The sequence below is a fragment of the Gossypium hirsutum genome, chromosome D09 (genome assembly GCF_007990345.1).
Source record: "Gossypium hirsutum isolate 1008001.06 chromosome D09, Gossypium_hirsutum_v2.1, whole genome shotgun sequence".
Classification (NCBI taxonomy): Eukaryota; Viridiplantae; Streptophyta; class Magnoliopsida; order Malvales; family Malvaceae; genus Gossypium; species Gossypium hirsutum.
In genome coordinates this window covers 50,144,263-50,167,167 of record NC_053445.1, presented here as the reverse complement: position 1 = coordinate 50,167,167, position 22,905 = coordinate 50,144,263, and the positions used below count along the sequence as shown (strand labels likewise).

Genomic DNA, 22,905 nt, shown 5'->3' with positions numbered 1-22,905 from the left:
ATGTCTTATTACACCAATTAGAAAAAGCCACATCGTCACTTACAATACTCCAAGAGTGACCAGAATAGAAACAATATAAAACATTAATGACCATAATAGAAATGATGTAAAATGTTATTAATTAAATTGAAAATTTTCATAGTTGAGTAACAATAACAACAATACACTAATAATGGGGTGACCTAATTTTATAGTTTACCTTTTTTCCTAAGATCGTTTTTCTAAATTAATATATATACTATTTATTTATTATATTTATAATACATTTTACTGAATTGATGTCATCTTTAATCGAGTGTCATCAATTTAATTATTAAAATTATAAAAATACTCTCTTTTAAATTATAAATAATATTATTATAATGTCATTCTCGTCTTTTTATAATTTTATACAACCTTTTATAAAGTTCCAAATGCAAAGGATCCAACACTTATATTAAAATACAAACTTATTAGCACTTCACCTATATTAGAGTGTAACAAAATCTAATTAAAATAACTATTCAGTTTATATATATATATATGTTTGAAGAAAATTTATTCCGTGAAATATAAGTTTTCAGCCTTGTTTCATATTAAGTTAACTACATAGTGGCATCAAAATCAATTAAATAATCTATAATTAATTATTAGTAAATTTTTATTTTAATCATTAAACTATGAAAAATTATAAAATAAATGAATTTATAATATTTTAATAACTTATTTATTAATTGTTGTAGTGTGGATTCCTTAATAAAATGATTATATACGTCAATACTTAATTTAGTCCCTAAATTATATTTTAAATATCAATTTCGTTCATTTATAAAAAAATTTAATAATAATTCCAAAACATTTTAAAATTACCATTAAATTGTTTTTAAAAATATTTTTTAAAATTACAATGAATATTTTTTAAAATATCATAATTAAAAAAATCGAAAAAAAAATCACACAGCTAATTCTAATCCAATGCATGTAATAGCTTAAATAAATAAGGAGATTTTGTATGTGTTTCAATATTAGTTTTAGGGTTTAAACAAAATAATAGGTGGAAGAACAATAATAATGCCATTCATGAATGCATGTACTACGTCTAAAGAATGAGACTTGCTTAAATAAAGATTTATCATTTACTCCCTAAAAATTTAAACTCAAATGACCTTTGTAAGTAAACAACCTTGATCGAATACCAATCACGAGAATTCAAGTGATAATGCCCTTTGATAAAGTAAATTTCCTTAAATTAGTATATACTGGGGGTTTATATTTTTATTGTCATACTTGTCTTTCCTAAAAAAATCTCAATAATTAAAAGTAAAATATCATCAACAAAAGATTAAAATAAGCATCATTTAATTTCCTCTCCAAACATTTAAACTAAATTTGAATTTTGAAATTATTATTATTGAAAATCTTTTATCCAGCTTGGTAATTTGGCACAAACAAAAAAAGTTTAATCTATACTATTTTCATTATCTAATTTATTGCTGATATGTTTAACCAAATTGTTAATATTCATAAATTTCAAACTTAGATGAAAAATTATAAAAATATTATTATTTTTATTTAAAATCTAAAAAAACTATACTTGCATAATAAAAATTGAACCTTTTTTTTTTCAATTTAACCATTTCCTTTGTTAATTTTAGTCATTTCCTTAACCTCTTTATTTTTAAAAAATTTTTCCTTTGATTATTATTTTTTTAAATCAATCGTAGTCCCTCTTCAATCCATAAATAGGAGAATAATATACTTCAACACACTAAAATTCACGTCTTACTGCATTGGTTACAATGCCTAGGAGTGTTAAATCAGTTAATCGAATCGAACTAGCATTAACTAAATTAATTGAACCAAATTTTTTTCAAAACAAATTAACCGAACTGAACTATTTTGGTTTTAACCAATATTTTTATTTTTATTTTAGGCTAAAACAAGTATAAACCATATAAAAAAATCGATAATGTTCATTTAACCGAATTAATCAAATTAACCAAAATTAACCGAATTGGTAATAATATATTGATTTTTAAAAGTTCGGTTAATTCGGTTAATTACTCGATTTAGAACCGAATTAACTGATAATCAAACTTTCAAAAAATTATTAATCGATTTCCGATCGAATTAGATCGAGTAACTGACCGATTAACCGAATTAGTTCGATTAGATCAGTTAATTCGGTTTTAACCGAAATTTTATGACTCAATTAAAGTTAAAATTTCATTTAAGCTAAGATTGATATAACTTGAATTAAACAAATAGATTAATTGATTTTGATAATTATATTTTTTGGCACTTTTTTATTTATCAAAAAATATATTATTTCACCATATTTTATTTTTGAAGTATCGAATTTATTTCTTTTTTTAATTTTTATTAAAAGAAAAGAAGAAATAGGGTTTCAATCAAGCAGGAAAAAAAAGGAAAACTGAAGGAAAGGAACTGAAATGGATGGAATTAACAGTTTAATCTTTAAAGTGGTTATAAAATTTGTTGAAGGGTTTTAGAGTAAAAAAAGCATTGGAATTTCAGGAAAAAAATTCAGGTGAAAAATGAGGTGAAAAAAGGGAGAAAGCGATCGAAAAATGAGAAGAAAGTGTCGGATTTGGTGGCCAAAGCAGCTATCTTCTACCCAACCATCTTGCTGTAAATTTCTGTTTGGTTGGTTCGTCACTTGTTCTTCAGATTCTCTTGACATTGTCGTCGCTTTCGCTTCCAATCGGGAGTCTTCTTCGAATCTGCAATCTTGTCTCCAGGTAATGCACTAATTCTGATTTTCATTTTCTGTAACAGTTTTTATGAATTGAAATTGCTTAGGGAAAATGGCACTTGGACATTTTAAGAAATGAATATTAGTTGTGTTTTTGAAGTTATTTCTCGCTGAGTTTGTAAAGCTTAGGTAAAGTACTTTTTTCCCATTTTTTTAGAAGTTTATGTATGATTATAATTGCTCAGGATAAACGGTATTTTGAAATTAAAGAAATTTATTATTGTGTTCTGGAACAGTAATCTTGCTGAGCTTGTTTGGCATTTGGGCATGGTTTTAATTATTGGGAGTTCATTTCAAAATGTTTGGATTTTTTTTTCTTGTAAACAGGAGATCCTCCATTCTATCAATGGAAATATGCATGTATCTCTTCAAGATAAATCAAAATTTTCTTTGTTGGGTCAGTATGGAGCTTGTATTAACTATGGTCAAAATGGAGTAGAAGAGGATGATCTGAGAAAAACCTGCACTCACGGTGTAGATAGAGTTTGCAAATGCTATGGACAATGGAGCTGTGGATGCCTTAAATTTGATGGGTTTTTAGGCCAGTGTAGACAGGTATCTATGGAAAGTAATTACTGGATCGAGCTGGCCTATGATTCTCTTCGTCTTCAAGCCAGGGGAATTCATTGGGTTCCTAAATTGCACCATCTTCATTGGAAGAAGGAAATAGTGTCTCAATGTGATGTCCATGTACGAAATTCAGATTGCTTCTACTGTTTGGTTTATCATTTGAGTTGTATTTGTCAATGGTGATTAATCCATGGCTCTTTGTCTGAACAAGTTTAGGTTATATTATACGAAACTCCAACATACGGTGCTCACCATTTCTCATTGCGATACTGGAATTCTTCTGAGCATGGGAAAGCTTCTCCTAAGAAGCCTCAGTGGGTTGATGAGCTTCAACAAAAGCAACCTTTAAATGACATGGTAAAAATAGTTCACAAGTACCTTCTTGTGGAGCTAGGACAGTTTCTATATATATACTCTTAATTTTAAAATTTTGAAAGCAGGATACAGTTGTTTTGGCGATCAACAGTGCTAGTGCAGCTCAGAAATATTTTGAGAGACATGATAGCTTCAAACAATCCTCTGCAAATATTCCCATAATTTCCATGTAATCTCACTCTAACATGATTTACCACATGCTTTTTCCATGTATCTCTCTGCATTTTCTGATATACCACTATGTGGCTTTGCAGGTTTTGTACCTTCATGTGGCATATATTGGCCATGTCATTGGCATCATTATCTACTCTTTTTTATATTTTTATTCAGTTTTTCCATAGCTTTTTGAATTTTGAATCACAATCATGGGTATACTCTGCATCAGCAAAGGCATTTAGCAATACCTGGATAAATTTCCGAATTCGTTCTTGTCAGATCTTATATTGGCCAATCTTCCTTCAGGACAATGACCTCAGGTGACAATTTTGTAGAATATAGTGAATTCATTTAGTGATATTTCAAGTCTCAGTCCATATTGAAGTCCCCTCATTATCCTCATAAATAATATAATTTTTTTACTAGGTCTCAAACAAGTGTGGAATGTGCAGAAAAAGTTGCATTACATAAGCATTCCTTGTGGTCAAGTTTGGTTGTTGATATCCTTTTGGGAGATTTGATTGGTTTGGCACTCTTATTTCACGCAGAATCTGTCTGTTCATGGGTTTCAAATATTGCCAGTAATTTAACAAATGAGTTGTTGAGGTCAGGTTCTGTGTGGTTGATGGGTGTTCCAGCTGGTTTCAAGTTGAACATAGAATTGGCTGAAGTTCTTGGCATGATTTCTCTGAATACAATTCAAATTTGGTCTACTCTTTGGATATTTGTGGGTTCTCTCTTCATTTATTTCATCAAAGGACTTGCTATATTAGCTATTCTTTTCGGGGTGACAATACCTGCTGCTTTGGTCATAGACATGATTGTGATAGTAACATTGCATGTGTCAACACTTCATTGGTTAATCTCGATTCTCTATTCACAGCAGTTACATGCGCTAGCCGCTTTGTGGCGTATTTTCAGGTACCACTTCAGCATATCTTATTTTGGATTTGATTGGCTCCTCTAATCCAGTAAATGTGATTATAAACTAAAATCGTGTCGATTGTGTTGTTATAATACAAATATAGTAGTAACATCTGTGTCATAATGGGTTATTGCTACCTTGTCGTAGAACAAAAAACCCAAAGTAGATTGAACATATTTATTAATCATTCCAGGTCCAACAAAAATTGATCTCCACATCTGGTAGTGCTGAAATATGAATGAGATATTGATTCATGGATCCTATTTCAGAGATGGGAAAAAATGTGCTCGTGAGGATTTCTTTTTCATGTTCTGGGAGAATATACCGTACCATCTCATGAGCTCATGACATTCCATTGCAATTAAAGTGTTTCCTCATATCATTAGGTCTAGAATTCTGTTTCAATGTAAATTACTTGGAGAAGGGATCCAATGTTCTTAGAGGCTGTGTTTTTTCTTTGTTATATACCCAGATAATATCAATGTTATTATTTTGTTATGCATCTGTTATTGCTGAGCAGCATTAGCTGATAGAATCTGAAAGGCGTACAAAAGTTATCCTTTTTATTAGAAGTAAACTATTAATAAATTTTTTAGTTGTTTCTAACTATTCTAAGAGCTGCTGTATTATTGTCAGGGGACGGAAGTGGAATCCTCTTCGTCAAAGATTAGATAGTTTTGACTATACTGTGAAGCAACATGTTGTTGGATCTCTTCTATTTACACCTCTTTTGCTTCTATTGCCAACCACATCTGTTTTTATATTTTCTTCAGCATTATGAACACAGCCATCAGCCTTAGCTGTATGTTCATTGAAGTCATCATATCCGTTATCCATGCTACTCCTTATATTAAGATCGCCCTTCGGTTGATAAAACCTAGAAGATTTCCATTGGGGATATGGTTTGAAATCATAGCCTGTCACAATAATAGCAGCCATTCTCCCTGGAGTGCTTATATTGATAGAAACAGTTTGCCAGTTGATGAGGCACCACGAAAAGAGGATATAGATAGAACGGTGTCTAGTGTATTGATTTCAATTCTCCACAGCAATTATTTGAGTATAGGTGAGGCCTTGATCAGTTGTTCTTTGAAACTCTTGATATTCTTGGGATGACATGGGTTTCTTAAAAAGTTTGTAGTATACAATATTGTCTGGAAAGAATAAAGGAGCTAATGCATGAGAAGGGCTTATTTTTCCCTCTAGGGTTTCTCTCGGCTTTAGTGGAATGTGTAAAAAAGTTAAATTCTCACATGATGCATTAAGCTAAATCTTTTAACTTCTCCGTTCCATAATTTTTCTTCTAGCAACTGAATATGAGACAGTTAATATTCTTTCTATTCTCATTAATGTTTATATGTTTTTATGTTAGTCACTTGTTTGCTTGGGTTCATTGGAATGCCAGAAAGCTAATCATAGTGGTAAAAACCTTGCAGGACAATTGGTCTTGCCTCATTACAGAAAAGCTTTTTCCGGAGTTTCCCAGTCATATATTGCCACATCAGTTTTTGGACTTCTTAGTGGTAACAAGTAAGTGTATTTAATATCTTTTGGTGTTCTCATTCTTCTGGGCTTTCACGCTGTATTCTAAACTTATTTGTGTACCCCCTGCTCCTTCATCTTTCCAGAGTTGCATCTACTTTGGGAGCCACACTGCCCTCAACGATGCCATGGTTATGTATCCCATACAATGAATATTGGTGCCTCTGTCGTAATTCGATTCTTGCATGTATGGTAGATTGCAACTATTATAGATGTCATGATTCAAGGCCACCTTCATTTGGCCTAACTTGAGTAAATTGGATATTTGTAGCTGTTTTTAAGCGGCTTTTTTACTAGATAGAGAATTTTGGTTGGACATAAGCTGCTGCTTCTTTTTTGTTTGGTTCAAACTTAGGCATCGGAGTTAACGAACAGCTTTCTCAAAGAGATGGGGGGTAGAATCAGGGGCTTACCTCAGTTAATGCTTGCAATCCCAACTTCTGCAATTCTTTTTTTTATCTCCAGACTGCCGCTTCCTTTGCACCTAATAAAAAAGGAGCCAGGGAAGTGTCAAAAGGAGATCGGGAGAAAAAAATGAAAAAAAAAATTCTAAGGAAAAGGTGGAAATGCATCTTGGTTATTCATTATTAGAAATCATTTGTATGTTGTTAGAGATTGTGTATAGTAATTATTTAATTCTATTTCTAGTTTTGTTTTTTTGTAGTCCCATATTTTGTGTTTTACCATTTTTGTACCCCGCCTACTCTATATCCATTGCATCTCATTTCATGGTTTGATGAAAATTGGGCTATATTTTGCCATCTCTAGGACCAGGACTATGTTGAACTTAAATGGTCGGTTATATTTGCACATTATTCTCCTATGATCTGATGGTTTAGATTTTACTATAGGCTGGAAACCGGGCAGATTGTATCAGTTTCAGGTTAGGTCATATTCAGTTTCGGTTCTATTTTTCTGATGAATCTGATCAGGCTAGATTTAAGTTCAATCAATTGTGTCATATTCAATTCAGATTCTTGCTCACAGGTCACTCAAGTTTCAGATCAATTTAATTGGATTAAGTCGGATTTGGGTCCATACATATATCTATCAAGTCATTCTAAAATGTTGTCAAGGTTGAAAGACGGCAAAAGAAAAAGCTTAAATGAAATGAGATTTGTGTATTTTATATCAAAGAAATTTTATGTAATATATGTATTATACGGTATTGGTTAATACAGTTCATTAAATGAATTCAAAAAATTGTATCTTAAAGGAAAACCTGACTACAGTGTACAAATTAAATAGCCGAAATAGAAAGAAAAAAAAGGAGAGAAAATTACTTGGATTATATATATTCAAGATTGAAATATGTAAATGGTAAATTTGATGTAAGATGCTTTTACTATATTACCAAGTTATAGTTGAATCTTGAATTTGATAAATACCCCTCTTCTTGGTCAGCTTTTGTCACCTATAGGATTTTCGTATCCACCACCATTATGCATTGCTTTGTAGGCCAGCGGCTAAAATTGTTGACAGATCAAAATAGGAAATGGCTAGAGTCCAATTCAAAACCAAACACAGATTAGTGAAAATTTTGAAATGGATCTATGCATTGCATAACAGTTTTATTCCAATGGCAGCTGCAAGATGAATGTCACTCATGGTGCTTAAACAGCTCAATCCCAACTATACATTGATTTCAAAATAAAGACAATCAAGAACCAAAACTCTGTTAAAATAGAAACTTCACAGAAAAAGGCTTAATGCAAAGCCAAAGAGGTTTCGAGGTGTGCCTTTTCAATAACTTTGATTTGGTATACAAAAACTAGATGCCAGTTCAATACGTCATTGATCAACATAGGAAGGAACAGGGAGAAAGGGAAATGGAGCAATGGATGCGTATGCCACAGGTGCACGTCCTTGTGGAACAGCAGTGACATACCTCACTTTCTTCTTCTGATCATCTTCTTCACTTTCAGTTACAACTTCGGGGAATGATGGAAGCTCAATAATTCTGTTGGGATTTTCCGCAAGGCACTGTGGATTGTCTGAGAGACGATGAAATAGGAGGCCAGACATAAATACAGGAAGATACAAAAGGCTGGCATAAAACATCCTTCTTGCTTTTTGAGTAGTCCGGTCACGATAAAATGAAAATGCTGCAGCACTTATTGCAAGGGTGATAACTGATGATTCAACACAAAACCACCCAGAAGCCACACCCCCTACGCAAAGAATTTCACTAGTTTATATATTATGAAATACAAAAGAGAATGTAAGATATGTTCCATATGGACCATACCATATACTGTAGTACTAAGATGGTTCACACAGTTTTTAGAATATCTACCAGGAAATAGATATTTGGTGCATATCCAATGTTTTAAAATAGTGTGGATATATGGTAATCAAATTTTAATAAATATAAATGCGTACTAAAATAAAGGTGATAGTGCGATAGTTTTCACGTTTGGAATTAGAACAACTTACAGTCATAGGCTATGAACCCCAAAGGGATAAGATAGAGGCAGTTCCTGAAAGCAACAGCAGCTGTTCTCCGACCTGAAGCATCTGCAAGTGAAAACATCCTGTACCTGAAAATATCACGGAGAGTAGAAAATGAAGGGTTGTAAGACAGTGAAATACATTAAGAACACAAAATTCACATGCAATCTTATCCATGAAGAATCATCCCTAATAACTCTTCTGAAAATCTTAACTAAATATATAATTACATCAGAAAAGAGTCACACTTCCATTTTCCAAGTTATATTATCAACAGTTGCTTACAGCAATGGAGATCCTTGAGATACTTTCTCAATGCTAGAACATTATTTCAACACAAAACTATAAGAGAAGGGCAGAAACAGAAACATTCAATTTCCTGTGCATAAAGAAAAATAAACAGTTGCTATGTTGAAGAGAAAGTAAGTTGCGAAAATGCTTACCCTCCTGCAGCATAGTCATCACGGCACAAGTATGCTAGGGCCATGAAATGGGGTATTTGCCAAAAGTAGAGAGCTGCTGGGAGAATTAATCCATTGAGAGAAATCTGACCAGAAGCTGCAGCCCATCTAAGAAGTTGGAACAGAAAATAAGAAGTCTGTCAGTAAAACAGTTAAATTTAAACGAAAACTTAATGCAACACAAAGCAAAGCCTACTTCATGATCATCTTTTTTTTTAATAAATAAATGACCTCTATAATTTCAGTGAACTTTAATAGGGTCTTCTATAACCTCTCAACATGTGGCATACTTAAACCTACAATAGGGATTCCACATCTATCAAAACAATGCGGGGATCTTCTGTTCTTATTGCCTTTGTTTCAAGGGAGGTTTAACTTTTCCAGTTTCAAAGGTCATAAGAGGCCTTGCTCATAAGCAATTAACAAAGATCTAGAATTCCATCGGAGTCCAGAGACAATAGAAAGAAAACAGTTCTGCAAAATATTGGCCTGTGTTTTCAATAACCCAAGTCAGCTAGGGGCAAATTTCATGTGAAAAAAGTTAAAAGAAAAGCAGAAGCACCAGTTGAAAATAATATGGTAAATTCCGTACGCCATTGATAAATTCCAAACTTTTAACATGTGAAGCACAAAATTTAACATGCATGAAAACACTTGACATTGTTTAATATCATACCAAACATAGAACACCAAGCAACTAAAATTTCTTAGATAGTCATCACAATAGTTAATAGAATTTAAAGACAAAGTTACCCTAGAAGAGGAGGAATAGCACCAACAACTGCTCCAACCCATGTATTAACAGGGTGAATTTGCTTCAATGGAGTATACACAAATGCGTATAAAACAAGACTGGAAGCAGCAAGACCAGCTGCCAACATATTAGCCTGCAATAACCTTGTGGCAGCAGCAACATTAGTTGCTCATCTGACAACGTTTTATGCGTTTGGCAAAGCCAAAAAAAATCACATTTGAAATTAAAGAAATAATGAGAAGTGAGTGAATCAATCTGGCCACCTTGCATGCCAACAGAGCAGTGCCAGCAAATCCAACAGAAGATGCCCAAGTGACTGCATGTGGTATTGCAATGCGTCCTGAAGGTAGAGGTCTTAGCCTTGTTCTCTTCATTTTGGCATCATTATTTATCTCAAACACCTAGGGACATGAATTCCATGGTTAACTGAGATGTCAGTCGGTCTAGTTACTTCATGAAAAGTAACTTAAAATACAACCACCATGCACAGACACATCCTTGCAAAATCAACAAAATCAAAGGTAACAGAATCATAGCAGAAGGTAAAAGAAAATTACAATTTGCAATTCATGAAGTCGATTCTTAGAATTTCAAAGAATTTATATTGTTTCTTTCCCTATCCCCTTCTGTCACAGGGTACTTATCCATAGCTTCTATCAGGAAAGCAATGTTGACGGATTTAAATCATGCCCAATGAGCTAAAATCCCTATTTTCCTTGATTATAGTGCAATACAACTCATTGTACTTGATTTCAAGCTCACTGACTGAACATTGCTAAATAACCTAAAAGAGTAAGGTATACCCTTAAGTTAATCTTTCAAAACTCACAATGAGTGGCAAGGATGAGAGCACCCTAATAGTTTAATCCATAAAAATTCCTATATGCAAAGTCCTCAAAGGCACTAGGGGAACTAGGACCATTATAGTAGTACCCATGGCGTAGGGCGCTACTTTTTGCAAATTCATTTGTGCGCTTGTAAATCCCTAGTACTAGTTGATCCAGCCCTAGTTTCTACCAAGGTTATAAAAATTAAAACTGAGGTAAAAGGGTCAAAACATCACAAAGGGGCTTCATTGAAGTGCAAGCCTTTGACACCAAAAATGTCTCTTTCCAAATGCATGAGTTAAATGAAAGGCAACCCTCAGGATAATGATGCTTTTCTTCATTTTTTTCTTATTTCTTAAGAAAAAAAAAACCATATTTCCAATGATCCAAGAAAGATGATAGCTTTATCATTTTACAAGAAATCTTACACTTGAAGAAATGAAAGAGGGAAACATCGTTAAATGTGACTTTATTATGAAAATAGAGCTATTAGTTAGCATCCTTGGCAAGTATAAATAATACTGAACGCATAATAATTTGATAATTCAATCAGATCAATCAAAACTCGAATTCAGATTTCTCAATACCAAAGTTGTGCTTAACATAGCGTTCAATGAAAGCAATCAAAGACAGAAAAGAGTAAGAAAGGCAACCTGATTCAACGAATTCGCAGATGCAGCAACCATCATGGTTCCAGCACAGGTATAACAAAGACCCGCCAAATCAACGGCGTTTCCACTCCCTAGCACATATCCAGTCCCCGAAGTCGCCACCACCAGCATACTACCAAAACGAATCCAAAAACAAAAAAGTCAAAATTCAAAAATAAAAAATCAAAACTTAAAAGTTGCCTAAATATCTTAATGACAATTGACCTGAGACGAGCCTTGGAGAGCTCCCAGTAACACCGACCGTAGTGACGAGCAAGCTGGACTGCATCTCTAGCTTTCAAACTCAAAGGAAGATAGGCGTCAGATTTGTTAGCTAGAAACCCTAGCTTTATAACGGAACCGGATGAGGGAGACGGTGAAGGCACCGCCGATGAGCAGTAGAAGCGTTGATGAGAAGGAGAAAGTGCCTGATCTACGACGCCGTTTGGACTAAAGATGGAGAAAGCAGATGCGTAATGGAAGTAATTAGGATTGGCGGAGGAAGAAGAATAAGAGAGAAGCTTCGAAGAGAAGCTTACAGTGGCGGAGTTTCGCCACATGGTTTTCTGAGATTTTTCGAACGGAAACTTTTGCAGAAATTTTGGGTACGTACTTTAGCAGTTCCTCAATAAAAACCCAAAAGAGGATTTTTTTTTTCTTCTAAATATTTGTTCTTTTGGGGATGCTGACCGTCGAGAGAGACGTTACAGTGGAAGACTCCAGATGATGAGCTTTATTTCCCTTATCTCCAACAGGTAAATACACTATTTGGTACCTTAGTTTGACTTTAATTTTTAATTTACTACATGAGTTTTTTTAAATTTGGTACTTGAATTTGATTTTAGCGTTCAATTTGGTATTCTTACAAAATCACATTGTGTCACCTACTTAATTAGTAATAAAAAATGAAAGTCATGTATCAAATTAAACATTGAATTAAACTCGACACCTTAATTGGGAAAAAATCAATTATTAAATTGAAAAAACCCATACAACAATTTGAATATTGAAGTCAAACTCAAGTATCAAATTAGAACAAAACAAATAAGCTATCAATTTGAATTTTGGAATCAAACTTAGGGTGGGTTTGGAAGAGTGGTGTGTTTACTTGCAGTTAATGTAAAAACAGCGGTGGCGGTGAGATTAGATATTGTAGTGATACTGTAGTGTGAAACAAAAAGTAAGCTAAACGTACTGCACCACCCATGTAAACCCACACTTAGGGCCTCTTTGGATGGACGGTGCGTTTAACTACGGTTAGTGTAAAAACAACAGTGATAGTGAGATTAGATATTGTAGCGATATTGTAGGGTGAGACAATATGAAAACTAAATACAAGGCACTAGAGGTAAATTCCAATCCAAAGAGGTTCTTAGATAGTAAGTAGTTTATTACCATTTTATTTTGGAGAATTCTTGGATAGTTCCACTAAAATGAGGTGAAATTACACTATTAAACATTAAACTATGGGTAAAATTTTGTTTTGGTTACTTAACCAAAAAAAAGTTACAATTTGATCATTGAATTATTCAAAAATTTTCATTTAAGTCATTAGACTGTTAAAATCGATGCTATATGGCTTCCTCTTTTTGCATTGCTTGAGCCAATTGAAAACTCTCTTTCTCATTTTCTTCTACAGTTTAATTTTTTTTTCATGAAACAATTTTAGACGTCACAAATCTACGAACTAAAATTTAAACAACCTTTTCTTTGATATTTGACATTGACCATCAAACCGACTCGAATTTAAGGTATGTTTTTATACTCGTCAATAGGTACTGATCCACTATACTAATCATCGAATCGCTACTTGGAGCTCATTGGCGAAACTTTAAAAAAATAACAGTTTAGTGACTTAAATGAAAATTTGCAAATAGTTTAGTGACTTAAATGAAAACTTTTGAATAATTTAGTGACCAAATTATAACTTAAAAAAAAAAAGAACTTACCCATAATTTAGTGGTTAATGATACATTTTATGTTTAAAAATAGGGTAAATTACACCAATAGTCACCCAACTTTGGGGTAGCTGACAAAACAATCACCTAAGTTTCATTTCAGTCACTCAACTTTTGAAAAGTTACAAAACCAAAGTTACAAAATAGTCACTAATGTTATAAAAAAGTACAAAATAGTCACTGATTAACAATTTCCGTTAGGGCGTTAACGGGATCGCTGACGTGGCAAGTTAACCAGCTGATGTGGCAAGTTAACTTGCCACGTTGGTGAAGTGACTGATGGGTCTTGGTTTGGGGCGGGTTTAGGGAAAAATTGAAGGGTTATGGGTTTAGGGGTAAAAAATTAGAAACATATTAGGATTAAGGGGATTTGGGGGGGAATTTATTTGGGGAAATTTCGATTGTGATTTGGGGTTTTTTAAGGTTAAAAATTATTTGAGAATCAATTAAGAAGGGTTTAGGGTTAGAAATCGATTCAATAATCGATTAATAGGGTATAAAGGTTTAGGGTACGATTGGTCTTTTTTGTTTGGGGAGAAAAGAATACGAAACCACAAACCATTCAGTGTTTTTGATTCTCAACGACAATGGGCAATAAAAGAGAAGCTACCAATCTTGTTACATCCACTTTAACGGGTAAGCTGTTGCATTTAGTTTTTTATTTTTTGGATTTCAATGTTGTTATTTCGATTTAGGGTTATTTCAATTTCAATTTTAATTTCGATTCTAATTTTGATTTTGATTTTGATTTCGATTTTGATTTCAATTTTGAAACACTCACTGATTCTGATTTTAATTTTGATTTCAATTTCAATTTCGATCTCGATTTAGATTTAGATTTAGATTTCTATTTGGATTTCAGTTTGGTTATTAAAATGTATGACATATAATGTGTATTGTATGCCATGTGCATGATGTTTATTGTTTGTATCTGCCATTGTATGAATGCCATTATCAAACTGATGTTTATTGTGTATATCTGCCATTGTTTGTATCCAAGCTTCTATATTGTATGTGGTAATATCAAAATTTGTTATTTACCTTCTTTATTGTACTAGTTATTGTCTGTTATTGTCTGTCATGTGCATGACAAAAATGGTTGTGTTTGTGTTAAATTATTTTTGTATTGGTTGTTGTCTACCATGTGCATGATAGAAATGGTTGTGTTTGTATTAAATTATTGGGTATTTTGTATTGGTTATTGTCTGACTGAAATGGTTAAAGTGTTTGCCTATGTTGTCTGCCTTTATTATGAGTAATTTTTTTGGCAGGTTTAATTGATGACAATTTTAATGAGAATGAAGAAGAAATATCTAGTAGTGACGTGTCTGGTAGTGATGTGTCTAATAAGATAAAAGTTAATTTAGATGGTTTAAACATGGATGGTATAAAGTAGATGAACTATGTGATAGTGATGATTCTGGGAGATTAGATAGTGCACATGAATCTGACTCAGATGGCCAAAATTGGCCTGAGTTCAACCTAGAGAATGACACGAGTAATCCTAGACTTAAGGTTGGAATGTTATTTAAGTTTAAAGGCAGTCTAAAATAAGCTGCCAAACAGTATGGTAGGTTGAATAGTTATTTTATTAAGTTTCTCAAAAATGATTTAAAAAGGTTAAAGCCAGTCTGCAGTGAAAAATGTTATTGGTTCATATGGGCTTTTAGGCTAAACCCTAATAACCCTACTGACCAGACTTGGCAAATTAGGAATTCAAACCCTAACCATACTTGTTCATAAGTCTACAAAAATAGGAATGTAACCTCTGCTTGGATAGGTGAACATTATAAAGAAAAATTCATTGTTGATCCTGATTATTCTCTGAAATCATTACAACAAGATGTCAAAAGAAATTTGTGTTGCATAGCCTGTAACAGCCCATTTTTGGTAAAATCGGAACAGTGGTTTTGGGACCACAAATTTGATTCTGGAAGGGAGATTTATTTTAATATTATTTTATAATCTACAGTACGATAATAATGTCATAGGAAAATTTCGTAAAGAAATTTTACCGATTACATGTTTAATTTGATAAATAACCAAATTATACAAAGTAAAAAAGTTGAGTTCTAAAAGCTAAAGGGATTAAATAGCTATAGAACTTTAAAGTGGAGGTCCTTATATGGTAAGTAGACCATTTAAAAATGCTTAGTGGTTAAGGATGATGATTCATCCATGGAAAATAAAATAAAGAAAATGATGAAATTGGAAAGTAAAAAAAATAATAGATGATAATTAATTACATAATGAAAAGATAATATTTTTATCATCTTTCCCAAATTAATTCCATGGAAACCCTAGCGAAGAGAAAGTAGCTCAAGCAAGCTTATTTTGATCAATTAGGTATGTTATCTTGTCTCGTCTTTAATTATTTTTATAATTTCGAGATTGTAATAGCTTAATCTAACTATCTTGGGGACTAAATTGTAAAGTTATCAAAGAAATAGGGTTTTTTATTGATGAACATAGTTGAATTATGAAGTTTTATAGTGGAAAATGAAAGGTTGTTGATAGATAAACAACTTTTGTAAAGGGAAATTTGATGAAAAATTGATTTAGGGACTAAATTATAAAGATGTGAAATTTATGGAAAAATTTTAAATTTTATTAAATACATGGGCTGTAATTTTTACATGTAAAATCAACTAGGCTTGTAATAAGGATTAAATTGCATGAATTTTATTTTCAGAGCCTAGGGATGAAATCGTTATTAATTAAAAGTTTGGGGGCAAAACTATAATTTTTCCAAAGATGTGAATTGAATTAAAATGAACATAAATTGATGTTAAATTCATTCATATAGATCTGACTAGACCAAATTCGGAGTTAGAATGAGAAAAAGAGAAAATATCAGATTAGTAGATGTTATGTACACGAACATTTGTTGAGGTAAATTCGTGTAACTAAATTGTGTATTTATATGTTTTAAATTGAATTATATGTATGTGAATTGTATCATTGTCATGAATATGAAATTAATCTTATATTTGACAAAGCCTGATGCATGATAAGTCCCGTTTGAATAATGGAATTCGATGGATACGAGATTTCCTAAATTGGTTGTAGTCCTGCATATGTTGCAGACACACCACAGCTCCTATGAGCATCCCGTTATAAGCCCTCTCGAGCTTCCCGTTATACGATTCCTGCGAGCATCCTGATCGGTAGTGATCTTGCATGTGTTGCGGACTACCGCAACACTTTGTGAGCGTCCTGTTATATGATCGGTTGTGATCCTGCATATATTGTGGACACAAACGCAGCTCTTTGTGAGCGTCCTGTTTTATGATCGGTTGTAATCCTACATATGTTGCAGACACAAACACAGCTCTTTGTGAGCATCTTGATATGGCTCGCTTGAACTTCCCGATATATGGCTATTCAGAGCTCCTGATTAATGGCTCTTCGTGAGCTTCCGTTAAAGGGCTCTTTGTAAGCTTCCTGATTAAAAGTTCCATGTGAACTTCCTAATCATGGCTCTATGTGAGCTTGCTATTATATAGCCCGGATAAGTTTCCTGAAAGGCTATTTGTGAGCTTTCAAATTAATGGCTTTTAGTGAGCTTCCTGTTATATGGCTCGAGAGATGATTTCCCGATTATGTGCTTTAATAAGCACTCCCGAATATGAATTGACGGATTGCTAATTTGTACACTTCGAGTGTACTACCTAAGTATCCATCGATATTTCAAATAAAATTCAATGAGCAAAATTCTGACATGAGAAGATATGAACATGAAATGAATTATTACACGTATCTGCCTGAAATACATGAAAATGATAATGCATGATATATGGAAATATGAGATAATGCTATATGGACATGGAATTTGTTTGATGAATATGTTCATCTATGATTATATATTTGTACACCTCGATCGTACTACCCGTTTAACCATCGACATTTCAATTGATTTAATGGGTGGGTAAAGTTCCGACATGAAATAATCTGAAATCGAGACAATTTATTTTGAAAATGTACTTGAAATACATGTATATGATTTGTATATGTTATATGAGTACATGATGTGGAAAGCATATTTATATGGAAATCTGATTACTGTTGAACCTATGCATATTTCTTGATATTTGAATGAAATATATGACTAACAGGGATGATGAAGATATGTGCTAGGGCTTGTGATCAAACTGGTTGAATGTGTCTTGCATGTTTATCTTGAACATGAATGAATGGTAAGTTAATTACCATGTTATACGAACTTACTAAGCATTACATGCTTACTCCGTTTTATTTTCCCCTGTTCTATAGTAATTCGGAAGTTTGTTGGATTAGAAGCTTGACGGAGATCACTCACACTATCCATTGGCCTATTTCGGTATATATGGTAAATCAATTATAATTATAATGGCATGTATAGGTTATTCGGCCAATAATGGCATGTAAATGTTTTGAATGAAACTAGCCATTGAAATGACTTGTGTTTGACATATTTTTGATATGTTTATAAGTGGATCTATCATGTTTGAAGAATGAATGTGATCATGCATATATGCATTTAGTAAATAGGTAAGTATGAGTGATAGATTAACATGATAATAAATAGTCATCTGAGGTACCTAAGGATACATTGGTTATATGTGATATTATGTCATGTTTAAGACATGATTTGGGCTTGTTTTAAATGCTTTGATATGGTTTGTAAATGTGTTTAAGTGTTGGTGTAGGTGGAAGACAAGTTGGGTGAGAAATGTGGCTTGGAAAATAGCCTATTTTCGTCCAGACGGGCAGAGACACGGGTGTCTGTCTTAGCGGTATGTGACACACGGCCTAGCACATGGGCGTTTGACTTGGCCTACGTCTTTAAAATTTCAAAACAAAATGCCCAGGTATTTATACACGGCCTGGCACACGGGTATGTTTTTTGACCACGTGACCCAAGTTAGAGAGTTTCAAGGTCTGAGACACGAGCGTGTCCCTTTGGTCGTGTGAACCACACGACCTGACCACACGGGCGTGTTACCCCTGCACATTTGAAAATTTTTAAAGTTTTCTGAATATTTTTTTGAGTACTCGGTTTAGTCTTGACTCGTTTCTAATGCATGTTTTGGAACTCGAGAGTTCATATAAGGGATTTTATGTTTGATTTCTAACATGGATACTATATAAAATGAAATATCTGTTTACTTGATCTGTAAATTCTGGTAATGCTTCGTAACCCTGATTTGACGACGGATACGGATTAGGGGTGTTACATAGTCTCACTAACCAAATGTAGGAGGGCTAAACTTAGGACTTTGAAATTAACTGAAGGAGCTCATAAAGCTCAATATGAGAAGATTTGTGAGTATTTGTTGGAGGTTTGGACCCAAAATGAGGGAGTAACAACAATCTATTATCTGGATAACAGGTTGTTTCAAAGGATTTGTGTCTGCTTGCAGGCATGCAAAGATGGCTATAAGGCTGGTTGTAGGAGGATAGTAGGTTTAGATGGATGTTTCTTGAAGGGCTACTATGGTGGCTACTTGCTTGCAGCTGTTGGGATAGATGCAAATAATGGTATCTATCCTCTTGCATATGCTGCTGTCGAAAGTGAAAACAAAGCATCATGGTTTTGGTTCTTGGAGTTGCTTGCAATAGACTTGGAAATTGTGAACTCGTACCAGATATCTTTCATGTCTGACAAACAAAAGGTAAAACTCTATTTATTTTATTGTTGTTTTTATTTAGGGTTTAAGGTTTGTCAAATAATTAAACTGTATTTGTTCTAATTGCAGGGACTTTTAAAAACAATATGTATGTTGTTTCCTAATGCAGAAACAAGACACCGTGTTAGACACCTATATGTCAATTTCAAGAAGGCTGGTTTTTGAACAAATGAATTGAAAGATTTGCTTTGGAAAGCTGTCAGAACGAGCACTACAAGGGATTTTGAGGATGTCATGGAAAAATTGAAGAAAACCAACCAGCATACTTATGATTGGTTGAAAGAAAAGAACCCTACTCACTGGTCAAGGTCTCACTTCTCAATTAGAAGCCATTCTGACATGTTGGTGAATAATCTTTTTGAATCCTTTAACAAGGTAAACCCTTATGTTTTATGTTTTTTACTAATCATTCGCAATTCGCTAATCATTTATGTTGTTTACTGACAGATGATACTAGAAGCAAGAGGGAAACCTATTCTGACCATGATGAAAACAATAAGGACCAAAATTATGTTGCTTATTTTCAAGAAGAAAGAATAAACTGACAAATGGAAAGGAATGTTGTGTCCAAAGATCAAGAAAAAGCTGGATGTAAATATAAAAGATTCATTGAGGTAAAGTTACCGTTTTTAATCTTTCTGATGCCTTTATTCTGACTTCATGTTGCTGGTCACATGATGTTTTAGTGAGTGCTTTTTAATATGCATGCAGTGATTGTTGGTGTGTTGACTATTTTTTAATATGCATGCATTGAGTATTTTTTAATAATATACATGTAGTGACTATTTTTTTAGGGGTGTGTGTATCATTGTTGGTGGGGCTGCCTGGACCACATTGTTTTAGTGATTATTTTTTAACCAAGCATGGTGACTGTTTTTTAGGTGTGTTCCATCACATGTTGATGGGGACAAGTATCAGGTTGAATGTGGTCTAGACAGCCAGCATGTGGTAGACTTAGTTGAGAATTCCTGCTCATGCAAGAATTGGGATCTCACTAGCATCCCTTGTATGCATGCATTAGCTGACATTCATTTAAAAGATGAGTTCCCAGAGACCTATGTACAAACCTGGTACACCAAGCAAACCCAATTTCAAATTTACTCCAACTTTATAAGGCCAGTAAGGGGTCCTAAACAATAGGCCTTTTTTTCAAACATGCTATCAATACTGCCTCCTAAACTCAGAAGGCCACCTGACAGACCTACTAAGGTGAGAAGGAAAGAACCTGATGAACCACAAACAACAAAAAAGTTGAGCAAGAGAGGGGTGGACATGAGGTGCAGTAAATGCAAAAGAATAGGCCACAATAAGAGGAGTTGCAAATGAGAAGTTGGCCAAAACATTCCAGTAAGTCATTTGCCTTAAGTTAAGTTATAGTATATTTCTATTTATGAATTTGTTTGGCAGATTTTACTTGTTCTTGTAGGTCAAAAAACAGAAAGTTGGTGTCCCAACTCAGCAACAGGCTACCCCAAATCAGCAAGAGTGTACACCAACTCAATAAGCTGCCCCAACTCAGTTACAAATTGCCCCAACTCATCAACAAGCTGTCCTAAGAGAAAAACTCCCATTTAAGAGAAAACCAACCATTGTTAGGTGGATGCCTCCTACTTAAGAGTCATCCATGACAGACCATTGATGATGATGTGAACAGACCTTATTTTGTTAACTTTTTGAAATTGTGTAAATTTGCCTGCTACTGATTTATTAACTTAGGCAGATAATTTTTTGTAAATTTGCCTATGATTGCTACTGTTGATAAACTTAGGCATATAATCACAATTTTTTTTTGAAAATTTCCCTACAATTCACATCTTTTCAATTGTGTTGAATTGTGAGAAAATTTTACAATATTTTACCCCTCATTCCTTTTGTAAACAGTTTGGCGTTTTGGCCTTAATATATGAGCATTGATCCATGCTATTTGTGTTATCTATTTTTTATGAGTATTGAAAAAACAAATGTGTGAGCATTGAGAAATACAAATGTTTTTTTTTCCATATGTTATCTTTTTTAGATATATGAGTATTGAGAAATACAAATGAAATGAAGATTAAACATTCTTTCTAACTGTTGTAAGCAACAAAAATATTACAAAACAAATTGTAATCAACAAAAATATCTCATTTCAAGTATTTGTAAACAACAACATGAACTGGTTAGCCATGTATACCAGCAACCATTTATAACAACATAAGCAACAATATACCAACAACCATGTATACCAACATAAGCAACAATATACCAGCAACAATATTACAAAACATAAGCCGGTTTTCAATGCTAACAACAACAACATAAGTTGGTTTTTAAGGTTTAAAAAACAACAAAACAGTTACAAATACAATCACCAAAAACCAGGTTCTTTTCTCCCTTCTCATTGCATCCTCCAATGTATCACCTTTCTTAGAAGAATCAGCTGAAAACTGACATAGTTTTCGAAATCCACAGCCAAATTTCTTACACCCAAAAAACCTCTTACCTGGGTTGTCATTAGACCAAGACGTGTTTAATTTGGCTGGGTTTCTACAATAGCACACCGGAATCACTTCAGGCATCTCTATTTTTCCTCTTCTCCTTCTTCTTCTTCTTCTTTTTCTTCTTCTTATTCTTCTTTAACCCTAAAATTTTACTGGTAGGGCTGTTAAAGTGAGAGTAACAGACCAGCTGGACGGTTTTTTGACACTAACGATGCCGTCACCTGCCATGTCACTTTGTCGTGACGTCTGTGACAGAAAACAACGAAAAGGACTATTTTGTAACTTTTCGAAAGTTGAGAGATTGAAATGAAACCTAAGTGACTGTTTTGTCAGCTACCCCGAAATTGGGTAACTGTTGGTGTAATTTACCCTTAAAAATATCAAATTGAGAATGAAAAAAATTAACTTAAAAATTGGAATCTTTTAATTACAACCAAATATAGTACAAAATTGGTTCCAAAGTATTTAAATAAAAAATTAAAATTTAATAAAGCTAGTACTAAAAAAATTATAAATATTCAAACAGTTGAGTTATTAACTTTTTGTTTCGATTTTTATTTATTCAGCTTTATGTTTAATATAAGGTCAATTCTTTTGAAAAAAAAATTAAAAGTGTCGTTGATTAGGTAATTGGCTGAGCCTTCGATAATGTTAATGTATTATTATCTTGTTAGAAAGTAGTGAAAATTGATTTTATTAGGAATAAAATATATTTTTTGATAATTGTAATTTTTATTAGTTTTTATTGACATAATTATTTTCCTACTAAAAGTATTTAAATAATTTATTGTTATGTGCTTGGTTCGTGTTGCTCGAGCTCACACTTGACGCAATTTGAGGTACGATAATAGTAGAGAAAATCGTTCGATTGAAAGCCAAGAACGATATAAACCAGTATTGCACAAAGCCCAAATACTTTTCGAAAAAAAAAGTTTATTACTATAAATATCACAAATCGACATAGTTTTCAAAAAATTTAAACTTTAGCTGAAATCATTTTATTAACTGAATTTTTCCAACACAATATAGTAAGTTACACTTATTATGGGAATCATTTGTATGCGGGAGAGTCGAACCACCAACTTATCAATATTAAAGACTTAATATCACTTTTGCAAATGATAAAACTTGAGCCTTATTGAAGACCCACACATAAAAAATAAGGAGGGTAAAACTCAAGTTTAGTACCCAAAGCTTCTTTGTTGTGTATTAGACCTATTTATAAGTTGGGTTACCTACTCAAGTTTGAAGGCCCGTCTAAAATTTAAGAGGTTTTAGACAAAACTATTAGGCCCAATAACTGGAATTGAGCAAAAAAAAAAGATTCGTTTA

The 22,905-nt window shown here is 33.1% G+C and overlaps 1 protein-coding gene, 1 long non-coding RNA gene and 1 pseudogene across 2 annotated transcripts; 2 read left to right on the top strand and 1 right to left on the bottom strand.

Annotated features, from left to right (window-relative positions):
* Window positions 1-2,365: 2,365 nt before the first annotated feature.
* LOC107890592 (uncharacterized) lies at window positions 2,366-6,986 on the top strand (annotated as a pseudogene).
* Window positions 6,987-7,855: 869 nt separating this feature from the next.
* LOC107890593 (protoheme IX farnesyltransferase, mitochondrial) lies at window positions 7,856-12,211 on the bottom strand. Its single transcript, XM_016815103.2, has 7 exons — window positions 11,692-12,211; window positions 11,470-11,599; window positions 10,253-10,390; window positions 9,989-10,122; window positions 9,218-9,343; window positions 8,760-8,863; window positions 7,856-8,494 (listed from the first exon to the last, which is right to left on the bottom strand). The coding sequence occupies exons 1-7, from the start codon at window positions 12,024-12,026 to the stop codon at window positions 8,115-8,117; spliced, it is 1,347 nt and encodes a 448-aa protein (XP_016670592.1). The 5' UTR covers window positions 12,027-12,211; the 3' UTR covers window positions 7,856-8,114.
* Window positions 12,212-18,474: 6,263 nt separating this feature from the next.
* On the top strand, window positions 18,475-20,889 carry LOC121220984 (uncharacterized). Its single transcript, XR_005918304.1, has 5 exons — window positions 18,475-19,078; window positions 19,163-19,468; window positions 19,541-19,707; window positions 20,293-20,440; window positions 20,520-20,889. It is a non-coding gene; the product is annotated as an uncharacterized lncRNA (long non-coding RNA).
* The last annotated feature ends 2,016 nt before the right edge of the window (window positions 20,890-22,905 follow it).

Excerpts from the sequence above, each read along its gene's own strand:
- LOC107890593 (XM_016815103.2), bottom strand. The coding sequence starts at position 12,026 with ATGTGGCGAAACTCCGCCACTGTAAGCTTCTCTTCGAAGCTTCTCTCT. Across the intron at positions 10,391-11,469 it reads CTGCGAATTCGTTGAATCAG|GTGTTTGAGATAAATAATGA; the intron begins GTTGCCTTTCTT and ends TCATGTCCCTAG. Across the intron at positions 8,864-9,217 it reads GATGACTATGCTGCAGGAGG|GTACAGGATGTTTTCACTTG; the intron begins GTAAGCATTTTC and ends TGATATTTTCAG.